This window comes from Rhinolophus hipposideros, assembly GCF_964194185.1.
Source record: "Rhinolophus hipposideros genome assembly, chromosome: 2".
NCBI classification, from domain to species: domain Eukaryota; kingdom Metazoa; phylum Chordata; class Mammalia; order Chiroptera; family Rhinolophidae; genus Rhinolophus; species Rhinolophus hipposideros.
This window is the reverse complement of record NC_138048.1, coordinates 39,582,131-39,608,081: the sequence shown is the minus strand read 5'-3', so window position 1 is coordinate 39,608,081 and position 25,951 is coordinate 39,582,131. Positions and strand designations below refer to the sequence as shown.

At 36.1% G+C, this 25,951-nt stretch overlaps 1 protein-coding gene across 1 annotated transcript in view; it reads right to left on the bottom strand.

The window, feature by feature from the left end:
• CD96 (CD96 molecule) overlaps window positions 1-25,951 on the bottom strand; it is a 94,905-nt gene that overhangs the window by 15,866 nt on the left and 53,088 nt on the right. The window contains exons 8-10 of the mRNA XM_081074710.1: window positions 25,155-25,247; window positions 5,640-5,708; window positions 5,055-5,126 (exon numbers count right to left, since the gene is read on the bottom strand). Of these exons, the coding sequence (XP_080930836.1) occupies window positions 5,055-5,126; window positions 5,640-5,708; window positions 25,155-25,247 (234 nt within the window). The remainder of the gene's footprint in view (window positions 1-5,054; window positions 5,127-5,639; window positions 5,709-25,154; window positions 25,248-25,951) is intronic.

The window sequence follows — 25,951 nt, the reverse complement described above, 5'->3', positions numbered from 1 at the left end:
GGTCGGAGGGATAGTGGATGGGGGGAGGGGGGTTCACAGTATGAGGGATATAAATGATGAATGTCTAAGTATTACCTTGTTTTGTACACCTGAAACTAATAAATAAATTAATTAATTAAACAAAAAATAAACATTTCTGTTCTAGATTGTAGGAAACTTAAAAGCTGAACTATGATTAGATTCTAATATTCTTGAATTCCAACCTAGATCTTTTTAAGTTGATAAACAAAATGACAATAAAGAATACATTAAAACATACAGTTATAAATTTAAATGCAATGCACTCAGAACCTTCTAGTGACATCCCAACGTATGTGAGCTACACAAAATACATGTATACGCAAATATCCCATAGAACCTATTCACAAATAGCAAGGGCCCTAGAAACACTGCTAGCGGGCTTATTTCACCAGAAATCTATCCATTATCATTCTTTTCCTGCCTCTGAACATTTCATAAATCTACTGAAATAAACATACTGGAAGAAAAAAAATCCAATTACCAATGCCTGTCACAAGTCTTGCCAAATGCATCATCTAATACTGGATGTCGCATTACAGTCCAATTCAACTAGTAGAAACATGTTTCAAAAACAATTTGAGAATGAGCAATCTATATTCACTTGTTGGAGCCTAATGTGTTTTTGTCAATGATTACAATAGAACAACTTACTGCAGGGAATTTTTCTTTAAGTTTGCGGATAAAAAATGGCAATTAGTCAACAAGATCTTATTTTCGCATAAGTAAGAATGTGGCTTTTCACTGCCAGGAAAAAAATTATTTGTTAGGTTTTGAAGTCCCTTTCTAGATTTCACAATTTCTAAGGCTATTTTTATGGTAAGAATGATAAAAAGATGTATGAGGATAAATGAAGTTTTCAACTGGGGAAAGACAAAAAATCTGAAGGATTACAGTAGTTCATTTCATTATGGAATCTATTAAAAAAAACCAAGAATATGCTTGTGTAAATTATAAAGTACTTTCAACAAGACCCTTTTAGTTTCTGAGACAAAAGATACCTTAGATGGCCTGTATGCTTCATATTGATGTAATGCATGGGATGAAAAAAAAATTTCTTTTTATTCTTGGCACACACAGTATTTTAACAATTGAAATAAAGCAAACAAATAAAAAGTTCAAGAATTCTAATTAGCAGGTCATTTCTTTTCACTGTGTGAGTGTTTTCTATCTTGTCCTTGCCCATATGTATACATATCCTTTCAATTATGCAAGAAATATTTGCTGAGCACCTACTGTATGCCTGCCATTGCTACAGACATTAGAATATTATAGTGAACAAGACAGAAAAAGGGTTAGATCCCTTTTCTTGTGTATCTTACATTCTAGTATAATTTCAATTGACAATCAAATAAATAAAATAAAGAAAAACATCACACAAGTGTTATGCTTAGAATTAAAATATAGGTATATATATATTTGAAGTTGGAGTTCAGTTTTTTCCTATAACATTGTCCAATAAACTTTTATCCCCAGTGCTACATAATTTCCTCTGTACAACCAACAAGTATTATTTCATTTATCTGTTAAACAATATTTGTTAACACTAATTATATGCCAAGCATTATCTTAGGTACTGGGGACACAGGTAAGCAAGCAAACAAACAAAAAAATGTCATGGAACTTACTTGCATATAGTATCACTAATAAAGGATGACAAATTAGTGTAGGTAGAGTTTCAGCACAGTTTATTGCAAACAACTCAATTTTATGTTAACACCATATAGGATAAATGTTAATCTATTAGGTATGGACTTTCATCCTCAGTCTAATACTTTTATTCTCAATTTATACCTGATTGGTAAAAATTTTCTAGCTCATAGCTTTGTCTATATAATGAGATATACTGGCTAGCTTAGTACATTATGGCTATTGTTTTAATGGCTTCATAATATTTCATTGAGTTAGTATCTCATCTTATTTCATAATTTCTCATTATTGGACATAGTCTTCCTAAACACCTCCTCATCCTCACTTATACACACAGATTTTTTTGGTTATTATAAATATTAATAACATTATAAATGTCTAACCCTGTCCCACCTCTGATATGCCCATTCAAAAGCAAATGCTGGTCTGAATGTTGTGTCTATTATTCACTTAGGTAGCTTTTAAATTTTTATCACATATTATGCCTAAACAATATAGTATTTGGTTATATTTGCTTTTAACTTTTTATTAAAAAATGTCATTCCACGTATTGTCACCTGTCATTTACTTTTTTGACTGAACACAATGTTTTTAAGATTCCTTCATGGTGTTGTATGTGGCTGACATTTACTCGTTTTTCATTGTTTTATAATATTTTATTATATGACGATGCTATATTTATCGATTCTCCTGGCTATGACCATTTAGATTATTTATAATTTTTGTTATTATGAACAGTGTTTTCCTTCTGACATTTGTGTACATATCTCCTGGGCACACATACTAGAATTTTTGTGTGCATAAGCTGAGTATATTATCCATGAGTAGAATTGTTGGATCGCAGGATATGAAAATGCGCAGCTTTAAAACTAATGCCAAAGTGATGGAAAGTGATGGTACCAATGTATACTTTCACCAGCAACATATAAAAACTTAAATTGCTCTACATTCTATATAACATTTGGCAATTCCAGACTTCATAATTTTTGCCAATTGATTAGGTGTAAAATAGTTATATGATTTTAGTCTTCATTTGCATTTCCTGATTACTTGAGAGGCTGAGGATCTCTTTAAACGTTTTCTAGCCACTTGTTTCATGATTTGTGATATGCCTGTTTGCTCATTTTCTATGGCTTTTTGTCTTTATCTTATTGCTTTGTAAGCATTCTTTCTACACTCTTTATATAAAGTTTGATCCTTTGTCAGTTATATATTCTCGATCCTTTTCCAATTACCTGTATGGCAAATGTCTTCTCTCAGAATATAGCCTTCCTCTTTTACTTTCTTTAAGGTGCTTTTTGATTAAAAATATTTTTCTTAATTTTATTTTATTCTACTTTTTTCAATCTTTTTTAAGGTTTGTGCTATATATCTCTTCTTTGAGCCCTCCTTACCGCAAAGCCAGGAAGAGATCCACATTTATTTTATTACTTTATTTATTTATTTATTTTTAATTAAAGTTTGTTGGGGTGACAATTGTTAGTAAAGTTACATAGATTTCAGGAGTACAATTCTGTAATACATCATCTATATATATGGAAGCACAATTTTTAAAAAATGTTATGGCAATATTTCTTGCTTATTAGAAAAAACAAAACAAAACATTTGCCATGACATATGGAATTGGGGCAAGAGGCCTTGAGGCAGTGTTTGAGTCTAACTATTACGTTGTTTTGTACACCTGAAACCAATAAGAAAAAAAAAGATATGAGGCAAAATCAGTGATTATAATAATAGAAGCTCAGCAAGGTCAGCTTTAACACCAGTTAGGATACTTTCCATTTTATTACATATTTTAATGTTTTGCTTTTGACATAAAGATCTTAAAATACTTGGAATTTATTTTTGTGTAATGTGCATGGTAGGGGTACTTTTTCATGTTTTTTTTCTTATAAATAATCAGTGTTTCTAGGTCAATTTGCTGAACAGTTTCTTCTTTTCACAGTAATCTGCCTTGCTTTCTTTGACATCTAAGTTTCACTTATTTATGGATCTCTGTGTGTTCTCTCTTCTGATACTGCCTTTTCAGTCTTATATTTGGACACTGAGTACACAGGTGTCTACTGGAGTTGACAATTGAACAACACGGGGGTTAGGGGCACTGAACCCCCATGCAGTTGAAAATTCACATATAACATTTGACTCCTTAAAAACAACTTCTAATAGCCTATTGTTGACCAGAAGCCGTATTGATGACATAAATAGTTAATTAACACATATGTTGTATGTTATGTGTATTGTGTACTACATTCTTGTAATAAAGTAAGCTAGGGATGTTCTTAAGAAAATCGTAAGGAAGAGAAATACATTTACAGTACTTTATGTATTTATTGAAAAACAAATCCACATATAAGTAGATCCACACAGTTCAAACCCGTGTTGATCAAGGGTCAACTTTATTAAAAGAAATGTTACCTTAAATTACAGAGGGTCATGCACCGACTGAGAATGAAAGTGTGTCATATGTTAAAGATTATGATTAACCCAAATCTGAGAATGTGATGTCCATAAAAGAGATGAAATAAATAATGCTACAAAGAGCAATATTATACATGTTCCTTGCCTCTCTTTGATTTATTTCCTAAGGACAAGTTTTCAGCAGTGAGATGACTAAGCCAGTGGGTACAAAAGACTTGGAGAGGTTTCAAATGTATAACTTAAATGCTTTCCAAAGGGAAACATATGCATTTAACTTATCATGGCAAAGGGCCTAGTAGTTAAATTCAGAGCTCTGCCCCTCTGGCATCCAGGGTTTTCACTTCTCTTTGCTTCAGCCACATCCCTTGCTATGTCACTACAACATTGACCTTTGTCTTAAAACCACTAAGAGATAATATATTTCCTGTTCAGCCCCTGTCAGTACCTGCTAAAGCAGCATCAGCAGGCACTACTGCTGCTAGTTGGCCAGATTAAAAGTAACAAACCATTTCTGTGTCTCACATTGGGCTCCTGCTTTCATTTTATTAGGTATACGAATATTCTGCGAGGTTGCTGTTTCCCCAGATAAACTCAGAGCTTGCTTTTTCACCTCCCTTAGTTATATCTTTACTAAGATGTCACCTTCCTCAGTAAGGACTTTCAAGACCACTCTATTTAAAATGGCAACCCATCCTTACCACTGATTCTCACTGTCTTCCTTCACTGCTTTATTTTTTCCATCTCACTTATCACCATTTGTCTATCTCTCTTCCACCAGAATTTGGAACTTAGATCTGTTTATTCCCAGATGTATGCTCAGCTCCAACATCAATGCTTTAAACATGGTAGATGCTTTGTAAATATTTGTTAATATTATTATGAACAAAACATATAGAAGTTATTCAACATATGGGTTGGATGAATGAATGATGCCCAGAGAACTCTAAGGGATTCACAGTTATTCTTACAGTTTTTGGTGTCTTTCCCACTAGAGGTCCAGGAGTAGTTGAAGCCTTGGGTAGTCACATTAGAATTGCTGGCTGCAAGACAAAATTTCCAGAATCCAACCTTTATAAAGCTGTAATTTAACTTTGCTTTGATGTGCTGAATTTTCAGTCTATGGGACTTTGGGGAAATCTGAATTTGAAAATGTGTTTCCCTATGCAGGAACACTAGCTGGCATATTAAGCAAAAGCTCTGTAGTTTATGTTTAATGCCAACTTGTTACTGATTTGCTTCTGTTTTCTGTTCTTGTCACCAACTCAGGTCGCTGAGAGTATTGTCATGATTACTTAAACATTACTTTAATATTCCATGACAAATAAAAGGTATAGTATAATAACAAATCACCAACCCTTACTTTTAAAATTATAGTGATTGTCATATCAATATATAGTAACCAGATTACAAGTTACAACAGAGTAACTCACAAGCAAAATTTCTCCATCAAATGAAAAAATATAGCCATTTGCCCAAACCTCAACATTACTGTGGCTATTGTAAAACTTTGGAGTATGTTTACTCTTTTGAATAATAAGCTTTACTATACTCACTTTGAGGGGCGGTGTTTGGAGTCGATGTACTTGTATCTACAAGGGTTACTGAAGATGTAGCTGGATATCCTATTTTGAAAACAAAATTTGCAAATTATTATAAGTGCTAGCTTTCACATGTTTAACTCTGCCACCACAATTAAAAGGGTGGCATGCAGAGCATGGAATTTTAGAGTTGGAAAGAATCTTAGTGAATACATAATCTAATGGCTTCATTTTTTTATAAATTATGAAACTGAGTCTGAAAGGTATATGCCTGTGGTTCTATATTCAATATTTAACATTTGCTATTAACCCAGTTCTCCTAATGCAAAGTGTACTACATTCACATTTTCAATATATATTGTTTCAATGTCTACTGTGTGCCCAACTCTATTCTGTATACAAAGAACAATAAAGACAAGATCCTCACCCTCATGGAACTTACCTTGCAGTGAGTTTTCACAACTGTATATAATATTTTCACATAATAAATATGGTTTTGTATTTATGTCAATCCCTAGCTTTCAGAGTCATCTACATCTTTATAATGCATCATTTTTTATTTTCCTCCTTCGCCTCTTTCTTCCACAATGAAAAACTATTTCATATTCATTTAAAAATATCTCTGGGGATGAAGCAAGGTAGATTGAAGAAGAAAAATACCAAACCACACTCCCCTGAAAACATGCTTATGTTTCTTGGGCAGACGAATTTTTAATATATTTTATTTATGTGTATTGCTTTTTTGTTCTAACACATATTTAAGGTAGCTTATATAAATATGCAATGTAAGAAGATAAAAGAAGTAGATAGAAAAGAAAACTATGGGCAAAAAATACAGTTAGAAAAAGTATGTTGAGTCCCATTGAAACCTGTGTGGGGATAATACAAGAAATGCGTTTCTTGATATCATGTACTTTTAGTATATGTGGGATGCATTTTGATCAGAAGTTTCTAGTAATAATGCTAAGAAATTAAGAGTATATGTTTTGCAATTGATGAACACCATAAGATAAAAAAACAGTCAGTTTTCAAGAGAAACACAGCTATTCCTTTTATTGTGATAAAAAAGAAATTTCTCTCCAGTCTTTTTAAAAGAATACTGCATAATATGTACAATATTCTCAACAATATCTTTACATTACAATAGCCAGTATGCTCATTCACACTCAAGCTTTAAATAGTAGTGAATGGCATCCCAGCTTCCCAGGTACCTTGATTCTGGGAAAGGGCATGCCTTAAATAAAAAACAAGGGTAATCAAATTTCTGAAAAAATATATATGTAGGATAAATAAATTGGTGTTGTGGTTTGTGAATCCACAAGTACATATAGATTGATCACATATAGAGATGATCAATAACAATCGTTTGCAACGCAGCCTACGAATGAACACCAAATATATACTACACCCAGCTCTATGAATACAGTCAGATACGGAGAGATGTTTTAGAACCTGCTTCAGATGATACTGTGAGGAAGTAAAATGGGAAGCCAGCATCAGGATGGGGAGAAAAAATGTTGTAAAGACTGGATATGAATAGCTCCACTTATCCAGCAAACACTTATTGAGTGCCCAGTGTATACTAGAGTAGTAATGAAGTAAAGAGAAAGAGAAATTTTGCCTGTGCCCTCATGGATTATACAATTCAGTGAGAATAAAGGTCAGTGTGGCAGACTGCCAGCTGATCACCAAAGCCCTTCCTCTTCTTTCTGGCACAGATAAAGTGAAGTACATTTCCTAGTTTCCTGTGTGGTTAGGTTTGGTCATCTACTGAGATGACACTTTAAACCTGTGCACATCTCTTCATCCCCACAGCCTGCACTGTATATAGTCCAGGCCACCACTGACTTACACTTGGGTTAAAGCATCTTATAAGGACCACTTGAATGTCAATTCCTTCTTGGGGTCTTTGGGATATAGCTCCTTCTTACTTCTTTATCCTCATCCCTTTACTTTGCACACAGTGCCCTCAACATTTTGAACTGACCCCAGTGGCATGTGAATGGGAGTGATGGTCGTCATTCCAAGGCCTGGCCTATAAAATCTCCCATGTATGAACCTCCATATTTTTTCCTCATGCACTATCCATATATTATGATGCAGGGAGCCTTAGAAATTATAACTTAAAGGTGACAGAACTGCCGGCAGCCTGGGTTCTTGAATGACTATGGAACAGAGCATCTAGTCACTGGCATGGCCCGTCACGGGCTCTTTCCTTAAGGAAAAATGGACTTATACCACATCAAGTACAAATGAATAAAATGAAATTTTGGAATTTGTTGTTACTGCAGTTTGTTTCCCTTCCCTTACAAACAGTCAATACAGAATTGCAGTTCAAGGTAATAAGTGTCATCTATGGTAGAACATAATATACAGTGTACTGTGGGATTCCAGAGGCGAGAAACATAACCAAGACAAGAGAGCTCAAGGATGACTTTCTGGAAGTAGTGACATATTAACTAGTCCTTAAAAATGACAGGAATTAGTAAGACAAGTTGGGAGTTGAGTAAAGAAGGAGGAGAATCAAGGAGAAGACTTCCCCGAGCAGTGTGAACAGAAAAGGTGGGAGAAAACTGAAGTCAGTTCAAAATGTTGGAGGCACTGTGTGCAAAATAAAGGGATGAGGATAAAGAAATAAGGAGGAGCTATATTCCAAAGACCCAATGGAGGAAATGATATTCAACTGGTCCTTATAAGATGCTTTAACCCAGGGTAAGTCAGTGGTGGCCTGGACTATGGCTGTGGGGATGAAGAGATGTACACAGATTTAAAATGTGAACTCAATAGGCCTTGGTGAATCACTGGATATGAAAAGTAAGGAAGAGAGAGAAAGCCAAAACAATTCCCAGTTTTCTGGCTTGGGTAACTTTTTAGATCACGGTATTATTAACTGAGAAAATAAACAGAGGAGAAGGCAATTTCGGACGTGGCCAGAGGAATGAAGATGAATTAAATTTTGGAAACATTGATTTTGAGTGCAAATGAGACACTGAATTCCAGCAGGAGTTGACAATGTGAATTTAACTCTTAGGAGTGAAACTGGAATGCAAATAGCACATATTTGTGAGACATCTGCGTGTAGACGATAATTGAAGAAGCTGAAAGTACCAACTCAGGGGGAGAAGAGAAGTGAGCCTAGGAAGCAACAATAAAGAATGCTTTCAAAAGGGACTGACTGGCAGGAGAAAAGACGATTGAAAAGGAGGAGCCAGAGAAAGCATATGGTATTAGAGGAGCCAAGATGACTGTGGGTTTCCAGAAGCAAGGTAAGTCCATCCCATTAAGCAAATATTTGTTGGTGAGCACTGTGGGCCAGTGGTATCAAATGCCGCCAAAAAGGCATATTTCCATATAGCTCTTGACTGCTAAGAAGCCATTGCATTATACCCATCAATCTGTATACAGAGTCTAAGAGACAGATTTGCAAAGCACTTGAAGATTTGCAAAAGCATTGTAGATTAGCTATTAAAAGCTTGAATTCCAAAGCCAGACTCCCTGGGTTGAATCCTGGCTTAGTTCTAAATTGGATGTATGATCTTGGGAGAGTCTGTTGGCTTTTCTCTCTTCCTCACATTCTTTACTTTTCTAGTAGAGTGAGTAAAATGGTACTTTTCTAGTGGGGTGATCACAGAGATTTAGTGTCATACCTATCAATTACTTAGAAGAGTGTCTGGCATGAGGTAAGAATTAAAAACTACTCTTAGCAGGTATAAAATAGGGCATCTGCAGTTTAATTCAGATGTTGAAAACATAAGCATATCCTAGCAACAGGCGACTTGAATCTCCTGATGAGTTTTATAATTGCCCCATTTCCCTTGGTCTTTTCTAGGTAACCAGTCTCTCCAGGCTGACTCAAGTCAAGAACTACATTCCAAAGGCTGCACCAGAAAGGGCTAATTGTCAGGGGTGAAGAAAATGGGAACTTTCTGGGGCATTAGCTTTATGATGGGGAAGTCATTTCTAGTGGCCAAGTCACCTACATCTCCTTCTCTTTCACTTCACTGAGCCACCAGTAGTTCAGATTCTTGTGCAGTGACTGAAACTTCTAACTCACTGCTTTCCATTACTCATTTAAGAGGGGGGCCAGGCAGTCTCTGTCTCAAGAGCAGCTATTCTTCTCTTTGGCAACTGGTTGGTTATAATTTTATGAACCTATGGATCACAGAGTGAATTTGAATTTCATTTATTTTTTCATTGAAGTGGCTTTATCTTTGTCCCTTCTGCAACAATTTCTTCAGTTACCTATTTTTAAAATTTTGCAATGTTATGTATTTTTAAAGTTACCTCATATCCTTTTTGGAACAAGGCAAGGTAAAAGAAAAATGCATAGAAGAAAACAAATGACTAGGCATAAGTAATCATTGGATACTGTGAGATACTGAGAGATATGATGTGCTTCTCCTAATTAATAGAGGAAGAAAAGGTGAGAGGAAGGAGAGAGGGGAGGAGAAAAAGAAAAAAGACTATCCATTTTCTTAAATCACTGTCAGGACGAAAAAAATGATCTCTTTACTTTGGGACCCTGTTCCTCATATGAGGCTTTCACTGTCAGTCTGCAGCCTCTTATCTCCCCTCCCATGAACTAGCATTATTCATTCATTCATTCATTCATTCATTCATTCATTCATTTATTCATTCTTCCTCCCTCTCTTCCTTCCTCTCTCTTGCTCTGAGAACTGACCTCCACAGAATTCATTGACTGACTTAGTAAGTGAAAACAGAAAGGAATTATTTTAACAGTGGTGCTACGATAACAATGGTGATAACAACGATGAAGAAAAATAACTAGGAAGTAATCATCAGAGAACTTTGAATTTATTTGTAAGCTACACTACTATTACCTGGAATTCTCAGTCTGCTCAGCAATTGCCAGCCACCTTTCAAAATACCTTTTACTTAAAAACAACATTTTCCCTAACCAGTCTGACTGCCCACACTGGGTGGCACTGATCGGCTCCATGTGATTTAATTCTGGCAGTGTAACTGGAATCCGGTGTAGTATGATAACATGCTGGGAATTTCATTTGTATTACAATGACTGATCAAAAGTTCTTTTCTGGAGGTCAGAAAATAATGTGACAAGAATCCTTGCTTACTGCGGGTTTACTGCAAAGGAAGGAGAATTCATTCATTTCCATCTAAGGTGCATTGCTTGTAGACCATGTGAGAGCAGTGACACATGCATGCTGCCTTGAGCTTTGTGTTACTGTGTCTCTTGCCTGGCTGCTCTATGCTTCCTCTCAGAGGCAGGCCTGTGGAGTTTGCTGAGGGCTGGTACGTGCCAATAAGGTTCTGGGAACACAAGTATCAATGACACCCTCTTAGTATCTTGAGAGAGCCGAAGGTCATTTCAGCCTCATTGGTCTCCAGCTGAATTGTGTTTGGATCTTGTCCTGAGGGTGTGTGTCAGGTTGCACAGGTTATTGAAGATCCCTTTACTGTGGGACCCTTTTCATCATGTAGAAGTCAGAGCTGAAGCCATTTAGAGAACTATCTAGGGAACTAGATAAATTAAATCCCACCCACCGCTCTTGGCTTTACACCACAGTTCAAGGTTGATGCCCCATGAGCTGACCTCTAACAGTCTTCATATTGTTCTCTCATGCTACTCCCTGCAGACATTCTTTCATTTATTCACACAGCATTGGGGAGCTTCTCTCGTCTAAGCATTGTGCTTGGCGCTGGAGGTACAATGAGCAACTCTCCTGGCGTTTAAATTCATGGAGGATATGCACATCAAGCAGAGGATCACATAGACCAATCCACATATGAGAACACACGACAGATTTAAAATGTGGACTCAACAGGGCTTGGTGAATGACTGGATATGGGAAGTAAGGAAGGGAGAGAAAGCCAAAACAATTCCCAGTTTTCTGGCTTGGGCAACTTTTTAGATCACGGTATTATTAACTGAGAAAATAAACAGAGGAGAAGGCAATTTTGGATGTGGCCAGAGGAACAAAGATGAATTAAATTTTGGAAAGATTGATTTTGAGTGCAAATGAGACACTGAATTCCAGCAGGAGTTACCATGTGAATTTGACTCTTAGGAGTGAGACTGGGATGCAAGAGTCCCAGGAAAGCTTCCCAGAGGAATGTAGCAGGAGAACTGGAGCAGGATAGGTGGTGGAGGGGAAGGGGGGCCCGTGAGAGCTTGCAGGCAGAGGACATGACAAGCTGTAGGCCCTGCGTATGGCTTAGTAATAGCGATGTGTGGTACTCACATGTAGGGCTTAGTAATAGCGATGTGTGGTACTCACATGTATGGCTTAGTAATAGCAATGTGTGGTACTCACATGCCTGGCTTAGTAATAGCGATGTGTGGTGCTCACATGTAGGGCTTAGTAATAGCAATGTGTGGTACTCACATGCCTGGCTTAGTAATAGCGATGTGTGGTGCTCATATGTAGGGCTTAGTAATAGCAATGTGTGGTACTCACATGCCTGGCTTAGTAATAGTGATGTGTGGTGCTCACATGTAGGGCTTAGTAATAGCGATGTGTGGTGCTCACATGCAAGACTTAGTAACAGCGATGTGTGGTACCTCTCTTTTCCAGGCTGAGACTTTACAAGCCCTCAAGGAGTGTTTGTTTTTTGTGTGGAACTGACTTGCACGTGAGACTGTGGGAGTCGCCTGTCTCAGTGCTTACCACAGCCTCCGTAGCAGCAGTACCGTGATCTAAGTGCAGCACGCTGGTGGCAGCAAAATTACTTATTCCTCAGAGTAGTTTTTGTTTTGTTTTTAAAAGAAATCCTTTCCTAAAACCCGACTTGGACTTTGTGTAAGTATAAGAGGACATATCTATCTTTTACATTACTAAGTAGAGCTTTACAAAAGAATTGTATTTGTGTTTCTTCTAGCCAAGTCTTTAAAATACTCATATTGATTAAGACGAAAAGAGATAATAATGAAAGCTGGAGAACAAAGATATGATTAAAAAGTGCAACTGAAAAATTTCAGAAACAAAATCTGAAGACATAATAGAAGAAAACAGTGAGGACTTACCAATTTACATAAATTAAAAATGTTAACAATTTTATACAAAGAAAAAAGTCATTTGTATGTAAAGGGAACACAATAACATTCTCATGTGAACAAGAACTCAAAATATACTTTTGTTGAAAACAAATTAATTAAATACTCCAATCAAAATAAAAACCTGAGGAATGTAATGATCATAAAGAGATCAGCAATAATCTCTTTAACTGAAATAGGTTAAAAAAATCGTATCAATCACATATTTCATTATGTGAATAAGACAGCTTGCTCTTTGTTTTTTGTTTCAAGGTTAAGTTTATTTTTCATAACATAGCAAAGCCTCTTCAATATTCAATAATTGGTTCGGTAGTATGACATACTATGTGTGCAAGTTATGTGCCAAACCCAGTGACAGAGCGTTGTTTGCTTTGTTGGCTGGTTGTTTATTTCTTCTTCAGTTTAAATGTTTGTTCTTGTTAAATCTCAAGAGTGTCCAGAGATATATTACAATGAATTGTTTCCAGGAAATAAGGAGTTTAGGAAAAACACTACTTTGTACAAAATGTCATTTATATTAATTCAAAAACTATCATGAGGTTAGATGAGAAGGCTTAAAACCTCCCTAACCCATTTCTATTTCAATTCTTTAAAACATTTCTCAACTAAAATGAAAAATTACACCTTTATATTATCACTAGACATTCAATTAAGTCAGAAGACAGCTCTAATCAGTTCTGAGTTGAGTGGAGAAGATAGAAACATCTATAAGAGCTAATTGTAATTCTCCTCCTGACATTATGAAGCAGAACTGAATCTCTTAACCCAGTCTCCTTCCCTTTTCCCAGTGACTGCTCCTTTCACTGCTGGAGAAGGGAAAGACAGTAAAATGCCTTTCCGTGGTGGGTTATTTTGGGAAATATTGAAATATATTCCAAATGATTTAAAATTTAAGGATCATGTAATATGCAACTACTATGTGCCAAACAGAAGAAACAGGTGAGCAGCTAGAGGATAAAGAATAAAATGGTAATAAAAAAAGGAAATACTGATTTAGTCATTGTTTCCTCCTTCAAGGAATTAAAAAACACAAATAAAGGTCTTGATTTATATTGAAATACATTCTTTTTATCAGACTCTTCTTTTGATCAGCATATGCCTTCTCAGAGGACCATGTGGTTCTTTGCTTTATAGTTGTTCTTTATGCATTTTCACATTTGATGCTCATGATAACTACCGTGTTTCCCCGAAAATAAGACCTAGCCAGACCATCAGCTCTAATGCATCTTTTGGAAAAAAATTAATATAAGACCCAGTCTTATATATTATATTATATTATATTATATTATATTATATTATATTATATTATATTATATTATATTATATTATATTATCAGGTATTATATTATAGTATATTATCAGGTATTATATTATATTATATTATACCCTGTCTTATATTACATTATATTACATAAGACCTGGTTTTATATTATATTAAAATAAGACCGGATCTTATATTAATTTTTGCTCCAAAAGACACATTAGAGTTGATGGTCCAGCTAGGTCTTATTTTCAGGGAAACACGGTACATAAACTAGATAATATTACTCCTTTTTTTAGTATATGTGCTGCTGAAGCGAGCACTTATTACTCCTTTTTTTAAAGATAAGGGACAGTATTAGAAAGATAAGCTGGCTTGCCCCAGGTTACAGAGCCAGCACGTGGCGAAGACAAGAACTGAACTCCAGCATGTCTGACACCAAAGACTATATCCTTTCCACTCTGATAGCCTTATAGAGCCTTATTACACCATACATCATCAGAACCAGGGCTTATCCATGGAAGAGCTCAATCATGGTCAATAGCACACCCTTTACTTCTTCCTCTTGTCTTCCCAATTTCCTTCAAGCATCCTCACCTTTGTTTTGTTTCTTTTTTTTTTTTAATTTTTATTTTTCAAGTACAGTTGTCATTCAATATTATATTATATTAGTTTCAGGTGTGCAGCATAGTGGTTAGACATTTATGTAATTTATGAAGTGATTCCCCGCTAAGTCTAGTATCCCACAGAATCATACATAGTATTACAATATTATTGTTATTATTTTGTAACTACCAATCTGTACTTCTTAATCTCTTCATTTTTTCATGCAGTCCCCAAGCCTGCTCCCATTTGGCAACCATCAGTTTGTTCTCTGCATCTATGAGTCTGTTTCTGCTTTGTTTTCATTTATTCTGTTCTTTAGATTTCACATATAAGTGAGATCATATGATATTTGTCTTTCTCTGTCTGACTTATTTCACTTAGCATAATACCGTCTAGGTCCATCCATGTTGTTGCAAATGGTAAGATTGCATTCTTTTTGATGGCTGAGTAATACTCCATTATATAAAATGTGCTTCTTTATTCATTATCCAATCATCTATCAATGGGCACTTAGGTGGCTTCCATGTCTTGGCTATTGTAAATAGTGCTACAGTGAACATAGGAGTGCATGTATCTTTTCAAACTAGTGTTTTGGATTTCTTTGGATAAATACCCCAAAAGTGGAATTGCTGGGTCATAAGGTAGTTCTATTTTTAATTTTTTGAGGAACCTCCATACTGTTTTCCATAGTGGTTGCAGCAATTTGCAATCCCCCCAACATGTGGATAGTGGGTTCCCTTTTCTCCACATCCTCACCAACATTTGTTTGTTGATTTTTTTTTCATGATAGCAATTCTGATAGGTGTGAGGTGATATCTCACTGTGGTTTTAATTTGCATTTCTCTGATGATAAGCAATGTTGAGCACCTTTTCTTATTTATTGGCCATGTATATTTCCCCTTTGGAGAAAAGTCTATTCAAGTTCTCTGCCCATCTTTAAGTGGGATTGTTTGGGGGTTTTTTGATGTTAAATTATATAAATTCTTTATAAATTTTGGATATTTACCCATTATAAGATGTATCATTGGCAAGTATTTTCTCCTATTTGGCAGGTTGTTTTTTTGTTTGTTGATGGTTTCCTTTGCTGTGCAAAACTTTTTAGTTTTAAGTAGTCCCATTTGTTTATTTATTTACTTTTTGTTTCCCTTGTCCAAGGAGATATATTCAAAAATATATTACTAAGAGCAATGTCAAAGAGTTTACTGCCTATTTTTTCTTCCAGGAGTTTTATGGTTTCAAGTCTTACATTTAAGTCTTCAATGCATTTTGAGTTTATTTTTGTATATGGTGTAAGCAAGTGGTCTAGTTTCATTTTTTTTGCATGGATCTTACCAGTTTTCCTAACACCATTTATTGAAAAGATTGTCTTTACTTCATTGTATATTCTTGCCTCCATTGTCATAGATTAATTGACCATATAGATGTAGGTTTATTTCTGGGCTCTCTGTTCCATTGATTTATATGTCTGTTTTTATGCCCATATCATGCTGTTTTGATTACTATCGCTTTGTAGTATAGGTTGATATTAGGTAATGTGATAACTTCAACTTTGTTCTTTCTCAAGATTGCTATGATTATTCAGGGTCATTTGTTGTTCCATATAAATTTTAGGATTATTTGTTCTAGTTCTGTGAAAAATGCCATTGGTATTTTGACAGGGATTTCATTGAATCTATAGATTTCTTTGGGTAGTATGGACATTTTAATTATGTTGATTCTTCCTATCCATGAGCATGGTATATACTTCCATTTATTTGTAACTTCTTCAGTTTCTTTCTTCAATGTCTTATAATTTTTCCAAGTACAGGTCTTTTACACCTTGGTTAAACTTATTCCTATGTATTTTATTTTTTGGGTGAAACTGTAAATGGGATTGTTTTCTTAATTTTTCTTTCTGATAGTTTTTTACCGGTGTATAAAAATGCAACTGACTTCTGAACATTAATTTTGTATCCTGGTACTTTACTAAGTTCCTTTATCAATTCTAATAGCTTTTTGGTGGAATCTTTAGTGTTCTCTGTACATATTATCATGTCATCTGCAAATAATGACAGTTTTACTTCTTTCTTTCCAATTTAGATGCCTTTTATTTCTTTTTCTTTTCTGATTGCTTTGGCTAGGATTTCCAATACTATGGTGAATAAAAGTGGTGAAAGTAGACACCCTTGTCTTTTACTGATATTAAGGAGAATGCTTTTAGCTTTTCTCTGTTAAGTATGATATTAGCATCAGTTTGTCATATATAGCTCTTATTATGTTGAGGTATATTCTCTCCATTCCCACTTTGCTGAGAGTTGGTTTTCTTTTCCATAAATGGATCAAGCATTTTCACCTTTAACCATGCTTTTACAACTCTGCTTATTATTTTCCAATCCATCACATTGCTGCCAAGAACTTTAGCTTTTTGTGGACATCTCAGTGGGCAAACCATCACTCATCATGTTTACTTCATTTTCTCTAAATTTATTTACTAATTTTTATTTTATTTTAAAATAAAGTTGTATATATTTAGGTGTGCAACATGATTATTTATACATATATATATGATTAAAGTCAGCTAATTAATATATCATTTCTCCTCAGATAATTACCATTTGTTTTTGTGATGGGAGCACCTGAAATCTACTCTCTTAGCAAATTTCCAATATTCAATACAGTATTATTAACTATAGTTATTCTGTATATTAGATATTATTAAACTTTAGATATTATTAGACTTATTAAACCTACTTATTAACTCTAACTTTGTACCCTTTGACCAACATCTCTCCACTTCTCCCATCTCCCCATCCCTGGTAAGTACCACTCTACTCTGCTTCCATGCATTTGACTTCTTTTAGATTCCACATATAAGTGAGATTATGTACTTTTCTCTCTCTCTTTGGCTTATTTCATTTAGCATAATGTCCTCCAGGTTCATCCATGTTGTTGCAAATGGCAGAATATCCTTCCTTTTTAAGGATGAATATTACACACACACACACACACACACACACACACACACACACACACACTTACAATTTCTTTATCTATTCATCCATCAATGGAAACAGATTGTGTCCATATCTTGGCTATTCTGAATAATGCTGCAATGAACATGAGAACATGGCTATCTCTTAGAGGTGATTGATTTCATGTCTTTCAGGTATATACCTAGAAGAGAGATTGCTGGATCTGTGGTAATTTCATTTTTAGTTTTTTGAAAAACCTTAAAAACTGTTTTCCATCATGGCTGTACCAATTTACATTCCCAGCAACAGTTTACAAGGATTCCCTTTTCTCCACATCCTCACTAACACTTACCTTTTTGATGACAGCCATCTTAAAAGGTGTGAGGTAATATTTCACTGTGATTTTAATTTGAATTTAATTTGAATTTGAATGAGTTCCTTATATATTTTGGACATTAACCTCTTATCAGGTGTATGACTTGCAAATGTTTTCTCCCAATCTACAGGTTGTATTTACATTTTGTTGATTGTTTTCTTTGTTGTACAGAAGTTTTTTAGTTTGACATAGTATACTTGACTATTTTTGCTTTTCTTGTCTGAGCTTTTGGTGCATATCTAAAAAGAAATCATTGTCAAGCCCAAATGTCAGGGAGCTTTTCCACTATACTTCTTCTAGTAGTTTTATAGTTTCAGGTTTTATGTTTAAGTCTTTAATATATTTTGTGGTGTTTATGTGTGTGTATGTATGTTATAAGATAAGGGTCTAATTTCATTCTTTTGGATCTGAATATCCAATTTTCCAATCATCATTTATTGAAAAGACAATCCTTTCCCATTGTGTACTCTTGGTACTGTTGTTGAAAATTAGTTGACCATACATGCTAGGGTTTATTTCTGGTCTCTCTGCTCCATTCCATTGGTCTATGTATTTGCTTTTAAGCCAGCACCATAGCATTTTGATTACTATAGTTTGGTAGTATAGTGAGAAATTGGGAAATGCGATGCCTCCAACAGTGTTCTTCTCAGAGCTCCGGGCCTGTATATCTTGGAGGTTGGGATAAAAGGGACCAATATCTGACTCAGGCTAAAGAAGCTATATTGGGAGCCCATATTTGGCTAGCAGAGCTGAATAGGCATAGAGAAGAGAGATATGATCAACTGGAGAAAAGGAGCACTTTTCCTAAACAGGAGGCCAAGGTACATATTTTCCCAAACAAAACAGGAGGCCATGAAAAGAATTCTCGCCCAGGAAGAATACCTAGAAGAACAAAGAAGGCTCCAAGTGGATTAGACCTTCAGGATCTTAAGGGCTGTAGGAAGGGAAGAAGCAGAAAATTGTAGGAGAGGCATGACCTGCACCAAAGGGACAGCAGCCACAGGCCAGTCACAGATTTCTGAGAAATCTGCCAAAGTGTCCCATGAGGTTAAGATGACAACTTTCATTCTCCCCATCCAGAGGGCACCTAAATCAGATTAAAGCCAGGTTGACAAGGAAGCTCTTTCTTCATCTACCTCTCCCCTTTTTTCCCTACTTTGTGATCCCCAAAGAGAGGTCCAAGCCAATAATTAGGAGTGGAGGAGAGAAAGAAGCTAGGAAATCACAAAGACATCTCCTATATCTCTTTTCCACCCCCCATAGACATAAAGCACACAGTCTCACAACCCAGGCTTCCACAGCTTGATGCAGACTCACACTTGGGAGTGGAGGAGGGAGAGGCATTGTAGACTGAATTAACTATAGTGAGTTTTGACATTACATTGACAGGATTTTTAAATTATTGATACAGGTCTGGTCTTATGACTGAATGGGACCAGACAACATTTAATATGTGAAAATCACTCAAAAAAGCCAACGAATCTGCTTAAAATTTCTTTTAGAGGCCAGGAAGAAATTCTTCAATAGAACACATTTGGACAGGAAATGATAGGAAAAAGAAAATTATTTTTTGTTAACCTACCCAGTCCAGAGATTTATTTACTAACTACATAGATAAAAGTTATTTGTGAGTTCAGGCTGATACTGCTGATACTGAGTGATCTGATTAGTCAAACACAATTATCCAAGACTTTGCATTATTCCTATGTATAATTGAACCTGAAAATGTAACCTATTTTCTCAAACAGTAATATTTACACTCGGCCTTCCACTCTATTAACATATTATCTATCAGTATAGCCACCTAGTCTTGACAAATGTGTAATTGTATTCCATCAATTCACCTGCAGCACAAAGAGCCTTTAAACCCATAGTAACATTAACTGGAGAATTATACTTAAAAGAATATGGACCATCAACTACATCTAAACACATCTGAGTAGCCTCATCAACCCCCAAAGTCAGGATAAGGTGGATATCAATCTTCAGACCAGCATATAGGAGATATGTGTTATGAAATCCTAATCTCTGCACAAGACCCTGTTTGCACATGGGAGGCAAATTGTTTGAGGTAATATGTGATTACTGAATGGCTCAAGGCAATGTGCACGACTGGATTACAGCTCTAGGAGGTTTTTCAGGGCTCCCTTGGGGAAAGTTGATAGTAAGTAGGACAGAGCTCATCACACATCATGTGAAGCATTTGTAGACACCCAATAATTATGAAATAAACTGAAGAATAGGTTGTTGGACAGCTTCTCCTCAGAGGCACCTCACCCCAAGAAAGGAAAACTAAATAAACAAATACCAAAAGTAAACTAGTCATCAGGAAGACTATCCTTGACTTATGGGTGACAGGTATGGAAAAAAATGAGAAGTTCTCTAACAACCTGTAATGTATGCCCAGGTGAAACGTGGTGAGAAAAATGCAATGGCTAGAACTTCCTAAGATTAAAAGGAAAACACTGGAGATTTGTGTGGATTCTGTATATATCTCTGGGCAATAAGAATTATATTATTAATAATGTTGGGAGGGGGAGGAAAACAAGTGGAGGAAGCTCTTTTTCTCTGATTTACTTCCAACTGAGGAAGTGAGTCCCTCACCTGGAGGCTGCATTTCTCAGAAAACACTGGTCCAGAGAAGGGAAATATTAATAGAGGCAGAGCTGTCATGTCGACTTTTGCATAGCAGCCATACCAGTGCCACGTTAGAAGGGATTTATTCAGTGCCTAATGATATTTATTGAGCACCCATCATATACTCTCTGAGGCACTAGAACTCAGTCTCTGGGTTCTATCTTGGCTTTTTTACTTTCCATCTTGGCTTTTTAACTTTCTGCATGACTTTGGGTAAATTATTTAACTTCTGTGCCTCAGTATTTTCATCTGTAAATTGCTGATAATAATAGTACCTATATTAGTGTTATTGGGAGGATTAAATGAGGTCATGCATTTATTAGTTTAGAATGGTGCTGCCCTCAAATATTAACAAATATTGCTAATATTGTTGCTTAATTTTATTAATACAATCACGGCAGTTGGTAAACATTTTAGGTAATTATTAGGAAAAAAACTAGAAGTCCCTTGTATGATAGTCTCCTAAAAGCCTTTTATTTAACCTCCATATGTAGGCAGAAATCCCTGCTGAGTCTCCTGTTGCAGTACTCTCCATTTCTACATATGCACATTCTAGTTCAGAATATCATCTCTTTAAATCATTTAAAATCTACATCATTTGGTCTTCTTGCTCCCTGTTCTTGCTGCTACTATTTACCATGCACATAGCTTCTGTTTTACTTACATTATTCACATATTCAAAAAAGCCAGAGTTGCTGTTTAGTGATATTCAGATCACAGCCCAAGTTCATAGTCCATTAACCTAACCTCACCATCACCTGGTTCCACTTCACCTAAGCAACCTGTAGCTCCCTTCCCAACAAGCAGTGCCAGCACTCATCCTACTTGTCTTCTCATAACCTGCTGTCATTTTATTTTGTCTTTGCTCAAGACCATTGTCTGAAGATCTCTCTCTTATCTTTCTTTGGGGCTATATTTCCTTCCAGATCCCCTGTGCAGACTTCCCTGATTCCACCTCCCCTCACCCAGTATTCACTTATTTTTCTTACTTTTTGGTGCCTGGATATATATGATTAGGGAAGAAGCTATCAGACAACAAAATAGAGGCATTTGGACACTAAGACAGTCATGGCATGACCAGAGGTGTCAGAAGTTGCCATCACAAACACATCACTGGAGTCTTCCCACTGCCTTGCAGACTCTCTCTGGGAACCAACCCCCTCTAAACTTTAGAACCCAACATTGAGACCTACAACTGATTTTCTGATCTGCTTCCCCAATGATTTGTGTTCACCTAATCTCATCCAAAGGCATAGTTTCCAGTTTAATCCCCCACTTCTTTTTAATATGCTTTCTCATAAATCAGTAGTTTCATTGTATCCCCTGGGAAGCTGCTTCTTTCAGTCTGTACCCTCAGTGTCTGATTCCCCCACTTGCCAAGGATCAGGTGTGAGGAGGAGCTGGCCAATGGTTACTGAAAGTGTCCAGGAACAGAAATATTCAGGCTGTGGGGACCAGCTAAGTTTTTAGAGAGGGCTTCATATCAACATCAATGTCATCAGGACAATGGTCGTGCATAGACATAAGAACAGAAGGATGGCTGTGGCCTGGTTGGTAGTGAAATGGGAGGCTAGGCAAGTGGTGGGTCATGTTTGATCATAAGCTCTGTGCAACTGGGGCCCTGCCTGTCTTGTATATCACTGTATCCCAGCACATCAAAAACTCCTGGCACATTGTAGGCATTCAGTGTATATTTGTTGAATAAATAACCTGTAGGCAATTCATAGCCACAGCACATGGCTCTCCTCAGGGCAAGAGAAACCCCTGAGTTATGCCAGTGTTATCGCACCCTAGATTTGTCAGGTGTCTCTCATTGTTCCACGTGGGCTTATTTCATCTCGCCACTTAGCTTGTCAGCCTCATGTCTTTTCTGAGGACAGGAAACGTAGCTGGGACTCAGCAAATACCAATCAGTTCAAGTTGAATTGAGATAGGTTTCCCTGGGTAACTCTTGCAGTTTGATATGAGTTATATTCTCTAGTTAAAGAATATTGTTTCCATTTTCATCAGCATTTGTTTAAAAAAATATCCTTTCATTGAGGAAAAAAAGACTATGAATTGGATGTTTGCAGTGAAATACCCTGTTTCCCCCCAAATACGACCTAGCTGGACAATCAACTCTAATGCGTCTTTTGGAGCAGAAATTAACATAATTGCGGGTCTTATTTTACTATGACATAAGACTGGGTCTTGTGTTAATTTCTGCTCCAAAAGACGCATTAGAGCTGATTGTCTGGCGAGGTCTTATTTTCGGGGAAACACGGTATGAAGCTTAATAATTATGACTGAATTATACAGTTCTTAGAATTTGGAATGAAACTATAGCCTTTTGAAGTTGGTTTCCATGACATGTTCCATCTCGCTTGCTTCCTTTCTTAAAAGAACATGCAAAGGTAATCCTACCAGCTTCTGAGGTAGCCAGTCACCCTGTGATTTCACAATTACCCTCCAGCTTGCCAAGACAAAATTTGTATTTTTCAATTGTAATTCAGTGACTATTTTAAGAAAAAAATTATTTAGATATAATTGGCTATTGAGTGACCATTTTTTGACGTGCACAAAACAGACTGAATATTGTTCCAAACATAATCTATTGCTACTATCTTGACAGGGGTCAAGATTTTGTAAGGCAAGAAATAGGTACTCTATTTAATAGGTACTCTGAGTCTGATTTAAAACAGGGTTTTTCAACCTTAGCACTATTGACATTTTGGACCAGATAATTAACTCTTTGTTGTGGAGGCTGTCCTGTTCTGTGTTGTACAATGTTTAGCAGCATCTGTGGCCTCTATATTTTAGATGCTAGTAGTACACTTTCATCCATCTTCCCATTGTGGCAATCAAAGATGTTCTGAGATGCCGCCAAACATCCCTGGGAGGTGGTGAGGAGTAGGGAGGGGACAAAATTGCCATGGTGAGAACCACTGATCTAAAGCAAGTCTGAGGTCCAACGTGGTGGGACCTTATGTTAAGGAGGTCTTTTGATTCCCCAGAAATTTTCCAACGATATCACCTTAGTGTGATAGTAGATCAGATAGCACTTTTTCCCTGTTTTTTTCAACAAGTATATTTATTTGTGCTCTCTTTCTCTTTCTAATACTAGAGCTATAATAGATTGTAGATTCCTGAAGGGTAACAATTGCCCTTTGCCTTTCCTTGAATTTCTTCACAGAAATAAAAATGCTGTTTGGTCTGATGAAAGCATGTAATGTATGTCAACTAACTGCCCAGAAAACTCAGAAGAAATTCATTTCTCCTTTCAACTGGCATGACTTTTTTCTCTTTTGTTCACTGTTGTGTTTCCAGCACCTAGTAAGTACTCAATAAATAAGTGATGAATGAATTATGTCATTACCTTTCTAAAACTATATTTAATGTGTCCCTGTCCCTTATCCTAAGGGATAACATTTAGAATCCTTAGTGTGGGCCTTAAAGCTCTCTTTATTTCACATTTTCCAATCTTCAGTTCTGTTTTTCTGCTACACAATCCCACCCCTCTGACCCACGCTTAGCAACTCACATTTTCTCAAATTCCCATGAACATCTTTGCCAAGTTGCAACTTTGTTCTCTTTGTTTAGAATGCTTATCAAGCTCTCAACTGAGTTAAATCAATATAATACATACTTCAAGAATTAGCTTATTTCATCTCTCTCAGGTAACTTCTGACCCCATGAACCCACAGAGACCCTTCTTTGCTCAAAGCCTTAGACTTACCGCCAACATGCTCCAGCTTGGAAAGAGAACCCCCAGCCCTGGTCAAGCCTTCAGCTGACTGAAGCCCCAGCCGACAGCTGGACTATAACCTCAGGAAAGAACCTGAGCAATACCACTAGCTGAGCCACTCCTGCATTTCCGACCCTTAGAAACCATGTGAGACAATATACCATGGTGTGCCAAAAAAATGAATACACGTGACTTGTATTCATCTTTTGTTATTGGCTACAGGCTAAAGTTGTTTACCTCTATTGACTGCTTTTGTTTTATTTCATTTTCAGTTCTCATCTTGAGCTTAAATTAATAGTTTCAATTAAATAAGAATGAAAACTTTACTTCTACTCTACATAGGATATACCTTTTTTTTGTATTAGTCATCATGGTTCTTTATTAAACACAGAAGCATGGGAATTTATGATTTGTTTGCATCAATACCAACTTCTGAAAGACACTAATATCCCTTTGCCATAGAAACACCGACCCAGCCTGACCTCCATTATTCCCGATGTCACTGGAAGTTGAATTCATACTCCTTACAAAAATCGGTCAAAATTAACTTGAACGAGAACAAATTTAAATTTAAAACTACATATCTACTTATCTCTGGTCACAGGATCCCCATTTACAACCAATTTCTTCAACACCTCACTAAGAATACAGCTATGGAAGAGGACTGCCAATTTACTAACCTATTTAATAATAAACACAAAATTAAATTTCTCCTTGAGTATTTATTGACCCTGATTTTGCCAAGGTTTCAAGTGAAGATCTGTGTGAATGCTGTGCTAATTCTTAATTCATAGAAATCATGAAAATAGTACTTAATATGTTTATCTAAAATGTCATAGATTAAAAATTACAAATTTTCTGAATTTTTTTCTCTATCAGTCTGCTTCATTAAAGGATTGATAGCTCATGGAAATTAAAACAGTGCAAAAACATTCTTACTTGTGGGAGATAGGCTGTTGGCTGGAGAAGGTTGGGTGTCAAAGGTAGATTCTGTAACACTTAGTGCAGGATCTGTTGGAGGGTTCACTGAGCCTAAGAGAATGAAACAGACATTTACGATGAACAAAAATATTGTAATAGAAAGATTAAGTGTTGACTGAGTCCCCCCCCCAAAAAACAAAAAAAACAACTTTATTTATTCAGCTAACAAATCATTGAAGGCCTTCAACAGGCAAAGCCATGGAATGTAATGGCATATGACAAAGACATGAGGCCATCTTTAAGGAGCGTACAGCTTAGATAATAGATAGATAGCCTGGAACTGTGTTGTGTGCTGTGCGTGGAAGTGCAGGGTACCATGGGAATGTAAAGAAGGGGTACCAACCAAGATAGGAAGGAGGTCAGGGACGTCTTCCTGGAGGAAGTGACATTTAACCGAGACATGGTAAAACAATTACAGCGGATACTATTTTTAAGTATCTGAAAAGTAACGATACCATTTACAAATCTGTAAACCCACAAAATATTTTTATCAGCAAAAGTAGAAACAATGAGATGCTTTGAGAGTCTTATCAGTTGAGAAAAAGTTTCATGGCCGACATACCTGCATTTTCAAACTGAGATTTATACTCCTTCTATATCAAAACAACGAGTAGGTATCACTTTGTAACCACTATATTTATTTTCCTTACTTTTAAAAATCATATTGGATCACAGATATTAATTTTCACAATAAAAGTCCATTTTGAGGGCAAAAAAAGTAGAAGCAATGATACAACTATCAAATTGGATGTAAC